General features: G+C 45.8%; 1 protein-coding gene and 1 non-coding gene across 4 annotated transcripts in view; both read left to right on the top strand.

The window, feature by feature from the left end:
• Positions 1-11080, top strand: part of Ptpdc1 (protein tyrosine phosphatase domain containing 1) — a 46635-nt gene extending 35555 nt beyond the window's left edge. For 2 of the 3 annotated variants that reach the window (XM_021180812.2, XM_029468515.1), the window contains exons 6-9: positions 1627-2873; positions 5740-5925; positions 8105-8215; positions 9118-11068. In XM_021180812.2, coding sequence (XP_021036471.1) covers positions 1627-2873; positions 5740-5925; positions 8105-8215; positions 9118-9225 — 1652 coding nt within the window. In that variant the 3' untranslated portion in view covers positions 9226-11068. Of the gene's footprint in view, positions 1-1626; positions 2874-5739; positions 5926-8104; positions 8216-9117 lie in introns of all 3 variants that reach the window. The other variant, XM_021180811.1, reaches the window with a different exon arrangement.
• A 5364-nt stretch (positions 11081-16444) lies between these two features.
• LOC115029140 lies at positions 16445-16576 on the top strand. Its single transcript, XR_003834709.1, has one exon. It is a non-coding gene; the product is annotated as a small nucleolar RNA SNORA17 (small nucleolar RNA).
• The last annotated feature ends 460 nt before the right edge of the window (positions 16577-17036 follow it).

The following is a 17036-nucleotide window of genomic DNA, read 5'->3' as shown; positions in this document are numbered from 1 at the left end:
GCATGTGCTCCTATGGACCACATGAGTGCTCTGTGCCCATGGAGGTCAAAAAAGGGTGTCAGTCTCCCCTGGGACTAGAGCCACAGATCATTGTGAGCACCATGTAGCAGCCAGGAATCAAGCCAGAATCCTTTGCAAGAGCAGCAAGTGCTCTTAACCACCCAGCCATCTCTCCAGCCCCAAAATACTTTCCTTACCTGGAAGAACAACTGAAATAGCGAGCCTGTTCACCTACTATGTTCTGAGTATTTTGCATTTGCTGTCTTTGAATTAGTTAGCAACTATAGGAGTTGGACTGCAGTTTAAGAAATCTGCTATGTTTAGTGAGGGGCAGGGTCAATATTACATCTGTGGCTGTCTGGCTTCATCTTTCATGTGCATGTGTAAGGATTGTTTACTTGAAGGGAGACTGTTGGCATGTCGAGTTCTATGTAAGTCAGTGGTTTATATAAACACTTAGCAAACTTCATTACATTGCTGGTCTGGTAATGAAAAGTAAAGGGCATGGGGTCAATAGCTTCACTGTCATGTGACTTAGTCAGACAAGACCATCTCAGTGTAATCCCCCGCCCGGGGTGTTCTACCTGCCTAGGAGCACTCTAGGCTAGGATACAGCTCATGTAGGTATTGGGAACTCTTAGGATAAAGCCAAAACTCTGTTATATTAAAGATGCACTATATCCACATGAGAAAGCTGTATTATATTCACTGAAAACTGGAGGGACATGCAGATCTCAGAGGTTCTTGTTATCACGTGTAACTACATGTTCGCAAATCTATGAATTGTATAGTTGTCTTTGATTTGCTTTTTACATTAAGATCTGTTGGCTATTGTATTAGAATTTATTGATTATGAATTCTTACTAAGAAGTAGCTATTGAAAATAACAGCCACTATGCTGTAGCACCTGACGTCCTTAATAGTGTTTGCTTACGTAACAGAGTTATCTCATGCTCTGGATTAAACCACAGACTAGTGTAGACATAGTTTGGAAGAATTGTCAGGCAGAGACGTATGCTTTGAATGTAGATGATCCCAAAACGAAGCCTCCCCAACCTGGGAGAAGGCTCAGCAAGGATGTGCTGGCAGTGGACAGCAGCGATGACAGAGCAGGAAGTCTTAAGTGCAGAGCAAGTCATGGACAGGATGGAAATGTCAAGAGCTGTTGACACTGGAACACAGAATCAGGATGTGGCTTCGTCCCATGCCAGCACTGGGCAGGAGGGGGCGCCTAGAGCAGCTCCTCAGCTCAGTCACCTATCCTCTCTTCACCCCCCCACCCCCTGCCAGTGCTGTGTCAGCTCATCCCTGGGGTGCAAAGCTGACTTGGTCACCTGAGTGAGCTGTCACAAAGGCATGGCAAAGTCTTCGTAGTAATAAATGTTTGAGGAGTTGGGGGTTTAGCTCAGATGGCAAGGTGCTTGCCATAAAGGAAGCTTTTATCCATGCATAAAGCTCTGGATTTGATGCCCAGTGATACATAAGCTCAGCCTGGCAGTGGTCACTGTTACTGTGCCTCCAATGTGCTTGTGTTTACATGCTTTCTTAACAGTATGCAAGTTTTCAGTCATCAAAGACTGATGGGTTCATGAGACCTTTCTCATAGTACTCTTCTTTACTGTTTAGGTGTGCTAATAGCATGTTATTTAGTTTTTGCAACAAGAATGACTGCTGACCAAGCAATTATATTTGTTCGGGCAAAACGCCCCAACTCCATACAAACAAGAGGACAACTGCTCTGTGTACGGGAATTCACTCAGTTCCTGGCTCCACTCCGTAATATTTTCTCTTGCTGTGACCCCAAAGCACATGCTGTTACCTTAGCCCAGTACCTGATTCGCCAACGACATCTGCTTCATGGTTACGAGGCACGACTTCTGAAGCATGTGCCAAAGATCATCCACCTGGTTTGCAAACTGCTGCTTGACTTGGCTGAGAACCGGCCAGTGGTGATGAAGAGCATGCTAGAAGGACCTGAGCTCTCGGCTGAAATTGAAAAGACCGTGTCGGAGATGGTCACGATGCAGCTAGATCAAGAGTTACTCAGGCAAAACAGTGATGTGCCCGACCCGTTTAACCCCACTGCAGAGGTGGCCGAGTTCGAGAATCAGGATGTGATTCTCTCTACTGAGCAGGAGTTTGACCCCCTCTGGAAGAGGAGGAATATTGAGTGCCTTCAGCCCCTGACACATCTGAAAAGACAGCTCAGCTACAGCGACTCAGACTTAAAGAGGGCCAAAGCCATCCTGGAGCAAGGGGAGACACCTTGGACAGTGCCTGCCCAGGAGTTGCTAGACCCCAGTCTCCAGCATCAGAAGCCCACGAGCCATTGCTACATGCCACCAACTCCAGAGCTAGGCTTTAATAGGGAAGCACTGGTCCAAAATACATTTTCTTTCTGGACTCCGTCAAAGTGTGGAGACTTAGAAGGACTGAGGGATGAGGGATCCCTGCTTTTGTGCAGGAAGGACATTCCCAAGGAAGTACAGCGGAGCAGAACCTTCTCTGTGGGTGTTTCTTGTTCACACAATCCTGGAGAACCAGTGCCACCCAACTTCACAAGTATCCATAAGGATCCAGAGCAGGTCACCCATTGCCGGTGTGAGGCTCCTGGTGGCTGGGTCCCGGGCCCTGTTCACGAGATGGGCAGGAGCCCCTGTAGCCCTCTGAACTGTGGCTCCAGCTCTAAGGCGCAGTTCCCATACAGACAGGAAACCCAAGACAGCACAGAGCTGTCTGAGGCAGTGCCACATGCTGGTCTGCAGCCTGAACTGAGTGCTGAAGCAAGGAGAATACTGGCGGCCAAAGCCCTGGCAAACTTAAATGAGTTTGTTGAAAAGGAGGAAGTGAAAAGGAAAGTGGAGATGTGGCAGGTATATTTATATTTTGTTTAAACACATGTGGGCTTCTGTTCCATCTGACGGGGACCTGGAAGCCAGCTCTTGGCTCTTACTTAAGAATGTGGGCCTTTACAGTCTAACTCCTTCCTTGTGTTTTACTTTTAGTGGGAAGACCTTCTTTAGCTGTACGTTGTTTACCTGGGAGAGTACCTTGTCTAGAAAAGTTTGGGCCCCTAAAAACTCAGTCAGAGAAACAGAACCTGCCCCAGCATGGCACTGCCGGGCAGGCTTCTAGACTCAGAGACATCCTGAATAGGCATCCGTACTCTTGTATGGATTACTTGAAAGACTTTATTTTATTGTTAATTATGTGTATTTGCAGGGCAGGGTATGTACAGTTTCATATAGGTGCCCTCAGAGATCAGAGAGCATGTCTGGTTTCCCTGGAGCTGAAATTGCAGGCATTTCTAAGACCCCCCAATATGAGTGCCGGGAATCGAACTCAGGTCCTCTGGAAGCACATGCTTTCACCCCTGAGTCACCTCTTCAGATCTCGCTATTAAAGTGACTGCTACTCTTCCACACTCCACTATCCACTGAAACAAGAAGCTAGGAGATTGTCAGAGGCAGGAAATTAAGTTTGGACCTCATGCTGACTAACAGTGCACCACAGAGGAGAGAACCAAATAAAAGCTCTTCTGGATTAAAGTGCTTACCTAACGAAACCCAGACAGTGTTCCTTCCAAATACATTTTCTTTATTCCTCACTATAAACTGAGAAGAAACAAAGTCTCTCCTCCAGTCAGCAAATATTTCACATGCATTACTGTACATTAGCTAGCAAATGGGAGGGCCTTTGTGTAAAGTATGTCATGGGGCTATTTCTGGGTCAGCCCTGCATGCCCCTCAACCAAGTGCCCACGTGACATGAGATGGGTTTGGGTCCGGAGCTTTAATCAAGACCCGTGAGGCAGGAACAGTCGAGTCTTTGCAGGTTCTATGATCTGCACAGAGTTCCAGGTCCCTTCTTACCTTCTTAGATTTATTTCAGAACTCCGAGTACCTAAACAAGCCAGTGGTACTCTGGGAAGTGGTAAAACAACCATGTTGAATGGCATGGTGCTGTGTGTGCTGAGCTAAAGCATTTGTGAATACACTGTGCGCTTCTCACAGTAACCCTAGACTCAGGTGGACAGTTTAGAGACTCCTTATTACCGTTATGAATTCCGTGTCAGCGATGAGGAAACTAAGGACTCCAGACGTCCAGTGGCCTCCTGTAGGCATGGTTGATGTGTCAGAGCTAGAGTACAGTTTGACTAGTCAGTCTCTCTTACATCTCTGCCTCCGTGGGAAGCTCCAGCCAGCACCGTGGGGCAGTACTTATTTCACAAGATAGCTTTTGTTCTGCCCAGTTTATCTCCTCAGATAGCCCTAAGATTAAATTAAAGGCTATCCTGTACTGTACACGGTGTGTGAGATAGGCAGGGGTATGGACGGCTCCAAGTGTGGGCTTATTTCTAAGAGAAAGGGAAACGCAGGCCTAGCGGGTTCCTATGCTACGGCCAGTGGAGTAAGGCGAGCTAATGGAGCACTTTCCACTCTTCTCAGGCCTCGAGCTCTGCACAAGCGTGTCTCCACCTCAGTGTTGATCTGTGAGGAGCCTCCCTGAGGGTTGCTATGAAAGCCAGGAGTAAGTCCTGTGATGCCGATGCTGTCACACTGTGGCACATGCTGCAAGAATTGACTGGACAACTAAGTGGATGTTAATAACTACTTTATTTTTTACAATTGAACATTTTTATTCAATTTTCCAAAACATAAATCTGATCTCAGAAAAAAAATTTAACTCCTTTTTATAAGGTGAAGTCTTAAGATCTCATGTGAGGCTGGCAGTATGACTCATTAAAGAGGAACCCCTCTGAGCTTGAGTCTGTTCTCCAGCACCACATAATAGAAAGAGAAAAGCAGCTCCACAAAGTTGTCTTCTGGTCTACACACACTCACACACACACACTCACACACACACACTCATACACATTCACACACATACACACTCACACACACACTCATATACACACACTCATACACACACACTCATACACACACACTCATACACACACTTGTACACACACTCATACTCACACACACACTCATACACACTCACACACACACTCATACACACACACTCACACACACTCATACACACACACACTCACACACACTCATACACACACACACACACACACGCTAGTAACATGCACATGCATGCACACATGTGCAGGCACATACACAAATATACACAAATAAATAATTAAACTCATAATTGAACTTCCCAGATCTCAGAGTGCTGGACCCATTACCTGCTCTGTAGGATTCTAACAAGCACGTGGAAAAATGCATACCACATTTATTGGCTTTAATGGAAGTCCCTGTGTGTGTGCATGTGCACTCTCGTGCGCGCGCACACACACACACAAACTTTGAAGTTTCAGTTAAAAGGTTTAGCTGAGATCCCAGATTAACTTATAAGTGGTCTCTTATTTTTAATCTACCATTTTACTTCATTTGCTGTCAGATTTCTGTTTTGTTTACCAGATGCCGGAGAAAAAAGACTCCGTTTTGAGCTACTTCTATGGTCTCTGAATTAGTCAGAGCCACACAGTGTAGTGGCTCTTCTCTCAGTAGTTAGCTAACCCTGTTTGTGACAGGAATGAGTCTGGGCTTGGGGAAGCTCCTGTGTTAGCCAAGTGCCCATACCTAGAGGTGCAGGCCCCGGGGAAGGTCCAGGTTGCACCTCAGAGCCCAGCCTTGACTCTGTAAGTGCTTATGGATCCTCTAGATCGGGTTCATACACCTCTTTTTCCCCCAGATCCATCCCTCTCTCCCTCTTCCTTTGTAGAAAGAACTAAATTCCCGAGAGGAAGCCTGGGAACGAATATGCGGTGAGAGAGACCCTTTCATCTTGTGCAGTTTGATGTGGTCTTGGGTTGAGCAACTGAAAGAGCCTGTAATCACCAAAGAGGATGTGGACATGCTGGTCGACAGACAAGCAGATGCTGCCGAAGCCCTGTTTTTACTAGAGAAGGTAAAGTAGCAATTGGACCGGCTAATGAAGATAATTATGGCCTCACTATAAGCTTCAGACATGTGCAAAAAATCCATTACCAAAAGAATGAATTCTCTATTTATGTCTAACTCAGGGGTTTTTCTTTCCTTTTACACCCCAGTTCTGTGTGTATGGTCTGTGTGCAAGTTTGTATGTTTGCATGCAATGCTGACAGAGGACAGGAGAGGGCATCTGATTCCCCTGGAGCTGGAGTTATAGGCCTTTGTGAGCTACCTGCTGTGAGTTCTAGGAACTGAACTCAGGTCCTTTGCAAGAGCAGCGCATGTTCCTAACCACTGGACCATCTCTCCACTCCCCTAATTGAGTCGTTTTTCTAAGATAAGAGAATAAACTGGGGCTGGGATGTGGCTCAGTGGTAGAGAACTAGCCTAGTGTGTGCGAGGCCCTGGATTTGATCTGCAGCACTGTTGACGCAGCAAAACTGATAAACAAAGTAAGCATTCAGAAAACAGAAATGGCAGTGAATGCTTGTAATCCTGCCACTCAGGAGGTAGAGAGAGGATTGTAAGTTTGAGGCCAGCCTGGACTACATACTAGATTCCAGGACATCTTGTAGTGTGCAGCAAGACTGTCTCAAAAAAACAAGCTGGGGAAGTGGCTCCCTGCTAGATCCTTTGTGTAGCATGCTCAAGGGCCCAGGTCTGGTGCCCACCCCAATAAAAGGAAGATGTCTATAACTGAGACGGAGATGACCACACTTTCAGGAATCATTTCTAATGTGTGAATTTTGGAAGAGTCACATTAAATTCTTCCAACCTTTCTTTTTAAATCTTTTCAGTGTAAATTTTAATGTAGCAAATATCATTAAATTTTAGATTTTATTTTGTCTTGAAAGTATGGTATTTTTCCAGGTGTGGTAGTGCATACCTTTAATCCCCTCACAAGAGTCAGAGGCAAACCTATCTCTGAGTTTGAGGACAGCCTGGTCTACGTAGTGATTTCCAAGCCAGCCAGGGCTACAGAGTAAGACTCTGTCCCCAAACAAAGCAAAACAAAAAGATGTGAGTGAGCATCTGTGGTGGAGGCTGTGGAGATTAGTGCGGGTCCTAAGCGGGCTGTGTTATAACTCTCCACCTTTTCCAAGTCTTGTTTCGACTCACTGTGCGCCTGTGTCCATAAACACTAAAATGCCAATTGGAATGTGCACTCCTTAGGAACTTTTAAAGGGCAATATATCACAGGTACTTGTATGTGTGCAGACATCTATATAGCATATATATGTATGAAGTAGAAAAGAATATCAGGAAGCTATCAACTAGTTCCAGTGTTTGCCATCAGGGAAGGATACTGTGAATATAGGAAGAGACGGAGATGATTTTTCATTATAGACCCTGTTATACAGTTTAATATTTTTAACCAAATAAGGATACAATCTCTTTAGTTCAGAATAGGCTTTGCTTTTGTGTTGGGGAAACGATGCTGTTAGCCTTGAGTTGCCTTCTGTGTAACCATCTCATTGTTCTCAAATCCTCACTAAAATCTGTGACTGTGTCTACTCACAAACTTCTGCCACAGTATGTTCACAGACACACTTGCTGTGTGTCATGTATGTGTGCATGCATGTGAAGACCTAAGGTTAATGTCATATGTCTTCCTCCATTTCTCTCTACCCCATGTATCTGGCTAGGCTGACTAGGCAGTTTACTATAGAAATCCCATCTCCACCTCCCTGGCTGTGTTTATAGCGAGGCCCCTCATGCCCACAAGACTTTTTGCATGGGTTCTAGAAATCTGAATTCCAGGCTTCAGGCTTGCACAGAAAGCTCTTTACCTGAGCCATCTATGCAGCCCTATGTATACCTTGTAAGGTAAGAATTTTTTTCCAGTGTGTAGAATCCTTTTCTTAGGATATTTCCCCAGGGGTTAAATGTCAGAGATAAAACAGGAGATGGTAGATAAGGAAGGAGATTAACCTTGTTGAGCAGCTGAGAACAATCCCTTCGGGAAGTAATTCCACTCTCACCTCTGGCCATCTTGATAGTCCTTGGAGATGAAGGACCCCTTTTACAGACAAGGCACAGTAGAGTACCTTGCTCAAGGTTTATGGCAGGTATCCAAGTGAGATCAGACTGGATCCTACTGAAACTCATGCACGTGGTCTCATCAAGCCATCTGTAATGATAATCTGTGTCCACAGGGGCAGTACCAGACCATCCTCTGTGTGCTGCACTGCATAGTGAGCCTGCAGACGCTTCCCATGGAGGTGGAGGAAGCTTGCCTTTCACATGCCATTAAAGCTTTCACCAAGGTGAGTCCCTGTGTCCTCCACACCAGTCACAGCACCTCTGTAAGTCAGGGATCCAAAGAGCAACTTCTCTTCTCAAGTAAAGCGTTCAGCTCTTTCCTGTAATGCAACTGTGTTTTATAATTAGTTACAGGATTGCCTAACCATGGTATCAGGACAAAGCTGACCTGTTAGGTTGTTGAAGAATAATGTGGGAGCAAAGAGACAAACAGCTGGGTATTCCACAAGTCTTTTTAAATCCTATTCTCGTAAGAGTCAGAGGTATTTGCATGTCCAGCCAGTTCCACCTTGGGTTTAAACAAGAATCATCTAAGCAGAGTTAACTGTCCAAACTTTTCAAGTTGGTACCCACAAAAATATGAAATAAATGCTTCTAGGAGAAATGCAGTTGTTTATTTCTGACGTGTGAGCCTTGTGGACGCCATCAGCAAGACACTGGCAAACAAGTAGAACAGCATCCTGAATCCCTTGTGTTGTTGATGAAGTGAACAGCCTTTTTCGTGTGATTGCTTGTCCAGGAAGGAGCAGTTTGTGGAGGGAGATGCTGCACCAGGATCCGGATTCCCTCTCAGTAGGGCGTCCCTTCCTCTGGGACAGTACAGGGCTCTCTTGCAGCTCCGTGGTCAGTCTCAGCTTCACGCTGCTGCTGGCAGCCCTGGTGGCTCCTGCCTGGGTTGTGTTAAACTCCAGGGGTGACATTAAATGAGTTTTCAGTTTGGTACAGACGTGGGTGACAGCTCTAACAGTCTTTCAGCTAAATGTGTGAAACTTAGCATATGTGTTTAACTATATGTATTTTTATATAAACCATTGTTGTTTTTTCCAACCCCTTTTCTCTTTGTAAACAGAAACATGTTAGATTTTTTTACTACAGACTCTTAAATAAAAATTTTCTTCGTCACCAGGTTAATTTTGATTCTGAAAATGGACCAGTAGTTTACGACACCTTGAAAAAAATATTTAAGCACACATTGGAAGAAAAGAGGAAAATGGCAAAAGACAGCCTCTCCTGAGGCTTTCTTCTCTGGACAAGCATCCAACCTGAGCATCCATCCCTCCTGAGGGTGGCGCTTCTGCTCCCCACCCCGAGGACCAGTGCTGGCCACGCTTCCTGCCTCAGTCCATTGTCAGTGCGGCCTCCTGTGCTGAGGATGCGGCTCCTCTTTTAGTTATTTATTTTAAACATATCTTTGAACTGTGTCTTGAAAAATTGCCATGGAGTTGGTGCCACTTTATTTATTCACTGACTTGATGTTGTTGTGTTGGCATTTTAAGTATGTTGTATCTGTGCCCTTACTCTTGTTGACATTTTAGAGGAAAAAACCCTTTCAAAACAGTTATTTTTTTTGACAAAACTCTTTGTGGAGTTTTAACCAAATAGATCATTTTAGTAGTAAAACCTCACTATGTATCCTTTCCAAGACATGTGTCCCCTCCCTCAGAGATATGACCTAAGATAGTCACCAAGTGTCTTAAACAGTTTTATATTTGTTACTACTAAGAAGGCTATTAATACATTTTAAAGTACTTTAAAAAAAAACTTGAAGCCTTTTGTTCTTCTTTTCTTTCTTTACAGATGTGGCCAAGTCTTTGAAGGAATATTATTTTCAGTGATTCAGCAGTTCAGCTTACCTTAGCAGACTGGCTGGAGTGGTTAGGATTCTGTACTTGTAGAAAGTAGACTTGCTCTTTGTCAGGCTTCCAGACAACCTCTCCCTTGGCTGTCAGGGGAGGGAGCAGCTCTTTACCCAGAAACCTTATTCTGCTTCCCCCACCTGCTGCTGAGCCAGGTCCCTGCTGTACAGAGAAACGGACCACAAGTGGCCAGGATGGGCAGCTGCTAAGGAGCAGAAGTGGCCCTTGTCCTCCCCGGGACTGTCTGTGCAGAAAAGACAGCAGTACCAGGGGGCAGCTCCTAGCCAGCCCTGCTCACTGGGGGCAGTGTGACCATCTTTCACAGGCCGCTCAGAGCTAGAGCAAGCCAGGCCAGCCACTTTCTGTCAGGAGTGCTGGCATTGCTGCCTGGCTTGTGCCCAGCCCCAAAGCTGCCCTTTCACAAGCCCACTTGCCTCAACCTGCCTTGGCCTGCTCTGTTGCTAGTGGCTGTTTTGCTGTAAGGATTATAATTTTTAAGTTGAATTTGACCCTAACTGGCTTCAAATAAGGACAGGTGGCTGGTCAAGCTTGTTCCTTTAGATTAAACAGGTAATCAGCAATTGAGGCCTTATTTAAATTGAATTAATACATAGGAGTAGCAGAGCCCATGCCATAGTAGTTTTCTTGACAAAGGTGGTAACTAGACCAATTCAAACTAAAGAATTAACTCAGAATTTTAGGAAACAAGCAAGACTGAATTAGAACAAATGAAATTTCCCTAACTCATGCATTTGTGAATTACAGTCTAGTGTATCCAAAACTATGTCCATCATTAGCCTCACCAACTCTGATGACAAAAGCCAAGTGCAGTTTCCTTCACCATGAATGTTCTTCTTGGGAAAGGAAATACGGTGATGGTTAGTGAACCAGCTTACCCAGTGCTGAAGTATCTTTTCAAGTGCCTAGCCTAACAACAGGAACTCCGAGCACTCTGTCTCCTGTGTACATTCTAAAAGCTGATATTCAAAGAGAATGCTTGTCATCACCTTTTGTCAGCCTTGACCGGGCAAGTGACACTGTGGACCTCGGTCACCTCCCTCCCTAAAGCCAGTGCGCCTGTGCATTTGCAACACTTGTTTTAAGTTCTGCCACCGCCATGTGCTGACACCACTGCATGTCAGAAAATCCAAATAACAGCGTCCTGAGGAGACGCTGTCAGGCTCTGTGTGGGCATTGTGCTTATTTGAATAAAGGTGAAAAGGACCAACCACTGCCCCGCCTTGTGGTTCTTCACTATGGTGCTCTTGGGCACTGTGCGTTCTCCTGGGATACAGGGAAGAGGTTGCTCTCAACTGAGTTAGCAGCCGAGGTTGCTAGCTATGCTCACCTTCATGCATGGGCCATGATGGAGAGCAGGCTCTAAGAGGAATGGTTTTTAAAACAAAGTCCAGGCAGACAAGATTCCAGCCTTCCTCTATCTAAATGAATGAAGACTTCTTTCTAGCCAAAAGGATGAAAACGTCACATATTGAAGAAGTTTTAAGGGTGCATTTTTGGTTTAAGCAAAGCAACTGAGAGCACCCCATACTGAGTGTGCTCTTCTCCCTGAGGGCAGGAGGTACCTTATCCCCCTCAGCACCCTGAAAAGCATTGTGGATGCCAACTGTTGAAGACACCAAGTAAGGCAGACTCCCCACTGTGTGCTCTCTGCCCCCACTGCAGCCTGCAAGCTCTTGACTGGTGGACCATCGCAGTCTAGCACACTCACCAAGCGAAAGCCCGTGATTCTCGTGCTGTTGGTTTCGATGCTCTCTAGACTTCCTAACTGCCCCCTGGGAAGGATTGCTGCTCCTGCTGCAGAGTTTGTTTATTTGCATGCCTCATCCTCTGTGCTGATTTGCTTGATCATATCTTCAGCCCGCTTTCCAGTGCGTGTGAACATGCCGTGCTGTTACAGGTGCAGGTAAGAGTCTAGAAGGCAGGCAGATGCTGACATCTCCAGGATCGTGTGCCAGTTTACAATGAGTTGTCCAGAGACCCAGGGATCATTAGAGGGAAGGAGATGGTTTCTTGAGATAGAGAAGGGCTTGGAGGTGTGCCATATGTCCCCTGTGGCCTGGCTTCGAGAGGGCAAGAAGGGTGAGAGGGGCCAAGAAGATTGAAATATCCTAACACCTCTTGTAATTAAGTTTTATGTATCCACAGTGACTCATAGCTACCTAACTCATTCTGACTATGTAACCTAACCTGCGGTTTGCCTCTGGTGCATGGCTACTCTGATGGGTGGGAGAGAGTCTCCAGTATTCAGGGATGGCTTTGAACTCTCTACATTGCTGAGGATGCGCTTCCAATCATCCTGCCTTCTCCTCAGTCACGGAAAGAACCAGCTCCCACCTCAAAGGATTAAAAGGTGTGGTTTATTCTGGAGCATATGAGAGTGACCATGGCCCTGGAGCACAGACAAGTTACTCCAAATTCTGTGATCTAACGTGGATGCAGTTTAATGACGTTTTAAATACAAAAAAGGTTGTAAGTTTACATTGGTGGGTACATCAGAGAGGCAGAAACAGCAAGACAGGGGGAACTTTTCTATAAACCCAAGATTCTGTGCAATGGCATTCTTAGCTTCTGGGTCTGCTAAGTTAATAGATTTTTTAAAAAAGCTTTTATCTGTTGTTCACAAGATTTAGGTTCCAATGCAGGCAGAACACAAGGACCAGCTGTTCCAGAGGCCAGAACTTAGCCCAGTATAAGGTAATGAGCCCCTGGACCTGCAACGTTGTGATCTCTCCACAGTACTGTGGTACTAAATTAGTCAGTCAGTCCTCGAAGACACAGCTTCTTTCCAGGAATTCTCATCCACACCTCCCAAGAACTAAGATTATGCCTGGTGTGTGCAGTGTCGGGGATCAAACCCAGGCCTGTGTATGTATTAGTCAAGTGCCCCTACCATATTTTAAATAAGACTTTATTTCTGTGTGTGTGTGTGTGAGAGAGAGAGAGAGAGAGAGAGAGAGAGAGAGAGAGAGAGAGAGCACATGTGCTTACACATATCAGTTCAGTACCTACAGAGGCAAGAAGAAGCCTCAGATCTGGAACTGTAGTTATAGGAGGTTGTGAACTGCTATATGGGTGCTGAAATCCAAACTCAGATCCTCTACATGAACAGGGTATATATAGAGAGGGCTGTGCTAACGCTCCAGCCCTCTACCCTTTGATTTCTTGTGACTTTTTTTTTTTTTCATTTTGTTCTTTTTTTTAAAAAAATGGGCTCGGGAAATACTCAGTGGCTAAAGCACTTGTGCATGCATGTCTGTATGAAGGTGTCAGATCCCTGGAACAGGAGTTACAGAGAGTTGTGAGCCAATGTAGGTGCTGGGAATTAAACTGGGGTCCTCTGGAAGAGCGGCCAGCACTCTTAATCACTGAGCCATCTCTCCAAACCCCAAAAGAAAGAATTAAAAACACCCAGGATTTTGATTTCAGATTCATGTAGAAGGACCATTTCTTTAGGGAAGAAATGGTCAAACTGAGCATTCAGTGTATGTAGTTCAACCTAGAATTGAATGTCCCTGTGACTGGCAGGGAGATATCCCCTGGGTCTTGGTAAGGTCTATCTTAGATGACCATCATGCTAAAGAGCATCCTACACTTTCACACAATTTCTTTTACAAATGTAAGGGACTTGGCTTTTGGTTTGTTTGTTTGTTGGAGCAGGTCATGTGCCAGTTCTGTGCTGGAGCATGTGGGACATGGGAACCACGTAGGCATGAGTCCCTTTATCCAGGAGCCAAGGTACTATGGTCCAAATGGGCACCAAATCCACACAATGGGGACTGAAGCTTCACAGCAACTGTGCTGAGGGAGAGCCTCTGCAAAGCTGCTTGCATCTGTCCTCATGGCCAGATCCTGCCACCACCAGCTAGTCTAACTTACTTTTCCTCTCCACCACGTGAGGATACCATGTTCTCCCCCATTCCCACCCCCAGCTTGAAATGTCCATCTTGGCAGCAGAAGTCAGCCCTCCTACAAGGAACCTTAGCCTGACCTCGCAGCCAGGATAGCAGTAAAATGATTCTTTAGTTATTAAGAAACCAGCACAGAAGCAGGGTGTTGCGGTGACAAGCCAAAGTGCAGAGGTAGCTTGGGAGCTGGGTTAATAAAGACTTGCAGTAGTTCTGGAGTTGTGTTGCCAGGACTGATACTGTAGCCTTAACTCATTCTTGGAGGTCGTGTGGTAAGTGGGCTACACCGGAAACAGAAGATATCAAAGATATTAAGAAGATACCAAATTCATAAGTGACACTGGTTTTGTGGGCTGCAATTTGTAAAGTGGTCCTGATTTCTCTCAAGAGCTGGATGTTGTTAAGCAAGTTTTTTTTTAATTACAAGTTTGATTACTAATATTAACATCTCAGAGCACTCTAGCACCAAGCCTGTCCTAGACATTTCTAGAAGTCAGAATGTAGGGACTATGGGCTCCTATATTCAGCAGATTTCTTCTGTCAAAAAAATCTCCAAGCCCCAATGTGTTTTGGACGCTGCCTGGCTTCTCTTAGGTGCTTTTAGTAAAGCAGGAGAAGAAATTATTTAAACCAGAACTCATAAGAGAGAAGCAGAGCACAGCTCCACACCAGGCACCCTGGATAAGCTCAATGTGTCCAGAGGGAAGCCTGATGCTATTCATCAAAACCCAGGGCAAGTGTCTAAGAGGCAGTGCGGAGATCTTCCAAGCTGTTGCGAAAGCTTGGGGCGGCAGACTAGTATAGACAGGACCTGGATGCCTGCAGGCCTCCCCGGCTGCTGCTCAGGCTCGTCCTTAGCCACTGCTGCTCACCCTCACTGGTCATGGCTGCAGCCCATGTGTAGAAGACCTCCTCCCCAGCTGCAGCACTGTTGGGGGCTGGGGGAACTTTTAGGCAGTGCAGCTTGATGGAAGAAGTTAGGTAACTGGGGCCGTGTCTTTGGAAGAGATAATCGGGACTGTAGACTCCCTCTGCTTCCTCCATCTCTGCATCCTGTATACAAGGTAAACAGATCCTCTTCCTCCCCTCCTCCCACTGCGGGACTGTGCTGTGACAGACCCAGCTAGGGAGGCCAAGTCCCCAGAGATAGAAGAAGCCTTTGAACCGTGGACCTTTTGTCCCATAAATCTTTCTTTAAAATAATCCTGTCAGATATTTTCCTCCCAGCCATGGAACGCTGACAACAGCATGACTTAAAAAATTTTTCCAAGTCTCTTATTTAAGAAAAGACAGCTGGATTCTCACGGCTAGCTGCCTCCTCGTGCGATCTGTGAAGAGTGTCACATGCCACGCTGCAGCTGGAGAGTCCCCTGGTATATTCATGAGAATGCAAAGTCCACATGCTATCTTAGGCTTCCGGAAACAGTTTGAGCCTTACAGATACCTCAGAGGAATGTGAAGTCCTCAGAATGGGGCTTGGGAGATAGCTTAGTTAGTGCCTGCTATGCAGGTACAAGGGCCTGAACTCTTTCTCCTGAACCCATGTCAAAAGGCTGGGCATGGTAGTGTCTGCTCTCAATCCCAGGGTTGGGGAGGGAGGAATGGGTGGATCCCCGGGTCTCAGTGGCCAGCCAGCTTAGCCCTAATCAGCAACTTCCAAGCCAAGAAGAGACCGTCTCAGACAGAAGGTGGACAGTGACTGAGGAAGAACACCAGAGATTGTCCTCAGAGCATCACATGTCATGTATGCACACACATGTGCACGTGTGCCTGTGTGCATACATGTGCACACACACACACAATGAAGTCTCAGGGGTGCACAACAGTAGAGGATCTCTATAAATCTTCAAAACCAACCCGAGAAAAGCCTTCCACAGAGGAGGTGATGCTGGAGGTAGATTCAGTTGGTGAGAAGGGAGGAACAGGGTGGCTCAGCTGTTAAGAGCACTCGTTGCTCTTGCAGAAGACCCAGGTTGGGTCCCTAGCGGTCACATGGTACCTCACAGCCATCCACACTTCATAGTTCCTAGGGATCCAGTGCTCTCTTGTAGACTCTGTGGGTTCTAGGCATGAATGTGCTAAGAGGACAAACATACAGGCAAAACATCTCCTACACACGAATAAAAAGTTCAAAATCAAAATAGACAAGTAGCAGTAGAGATCCATACTCTCATCCCATATAAACTTATTAAAAGAATAAAAAAAATTAATGGTTTAGTATACAGAATAACTCTGTAGGTAACGAGAATGTACTTTTTCAATTAATAAACTTATAGATGATGTGAGAATGCTATAAGAACCCAGCAAAATTTAAGATTTGCAAATTTCATAAATGAACTGCTCGGATAAAAGGAAGACATGAAAAAAAGTGAACTTAAAGATCAATGAGATAGCTCTCTGTGTAAAACCACTGGCTGCACAAACAAGCCCCAGAGTTCCATCCTTAGAACCCACAGTGGAAGGCGAGAACACAAAAGGTGGTTCTCTGACCTACATGTGTATCATGGCATGCACATGCCTATACACACACACACACACACACACACAAGGCAAGGCAAGATAACTTTTAAAAAATTCTTATCTGATGAAATACAACTTAAAACTATATATATTTTTTTTTAATCACTCCACCTATTTGACTAACAATGAGGAATATTCTAGAAAAGTTACTACTGCCCCTAGAGGCATTGCAGATATGGCGGCTGTGTCACATGTGTGCCAGTAGGTGGCAGAGGGATGAAAGGTTATGTCTATGCTCAATGTTCTGATCTATGGACATCTGAATAATTAGTAGTCTAACAACCCCCCTCTCCCCCCCAAAAAAAAAAAAGTGAGCCTGAGACCATTACGGGTCTGGCACCAGGGAGCCCAGACAAGAAGCTAGCCTGAGACAATCACCACTTTAGTGCCAGGCAGACCTGGAAAGACTCACAGGGCAGGAAGCAAGCCAGAGACTAGAAGAACCCCCATTTGAGACCAAGGGTCCCTCAGGAGGAATGAGCCCAAGACAGATGGCCACTTGGGCGGGCAGGAAGAGCTGGCCTGGCATGTCCATCAGACTGGCCCCGTGGGGGCCAAGACAGAATGAGCCTGAGATGACCACCAGTCTGGCGCACCGGGATCTGGAAGGGGCAGACCATGCTTGAGATGACTCCTGCCTGGCGCCAGAATGAATGAGCAGGTCATAACACTCCTGAGATCACTCCTGAAACAAACCTAGACACTCAGAGACCTCGGGGGCTACTAAGAGGAGCAAGTAAGAG

Source organism: Mus caroli, chromosome 13 (genome assembly GCF_900094665.2).
Source record: "Mus caroli chromosome 13, CAROLI_EIJ_v1.1, whole genome shotgun sequence".
Lineage (NCBI taxonomy): Eukaryota > Metazoa > Chordata > Mammalia > Rodentia > Muridae > Mus > Mus caroli.
Note: the sequence above shows the minus strand (reverse complement) of the source record. Positions and strands in the feature narration are given on the sequence as shown.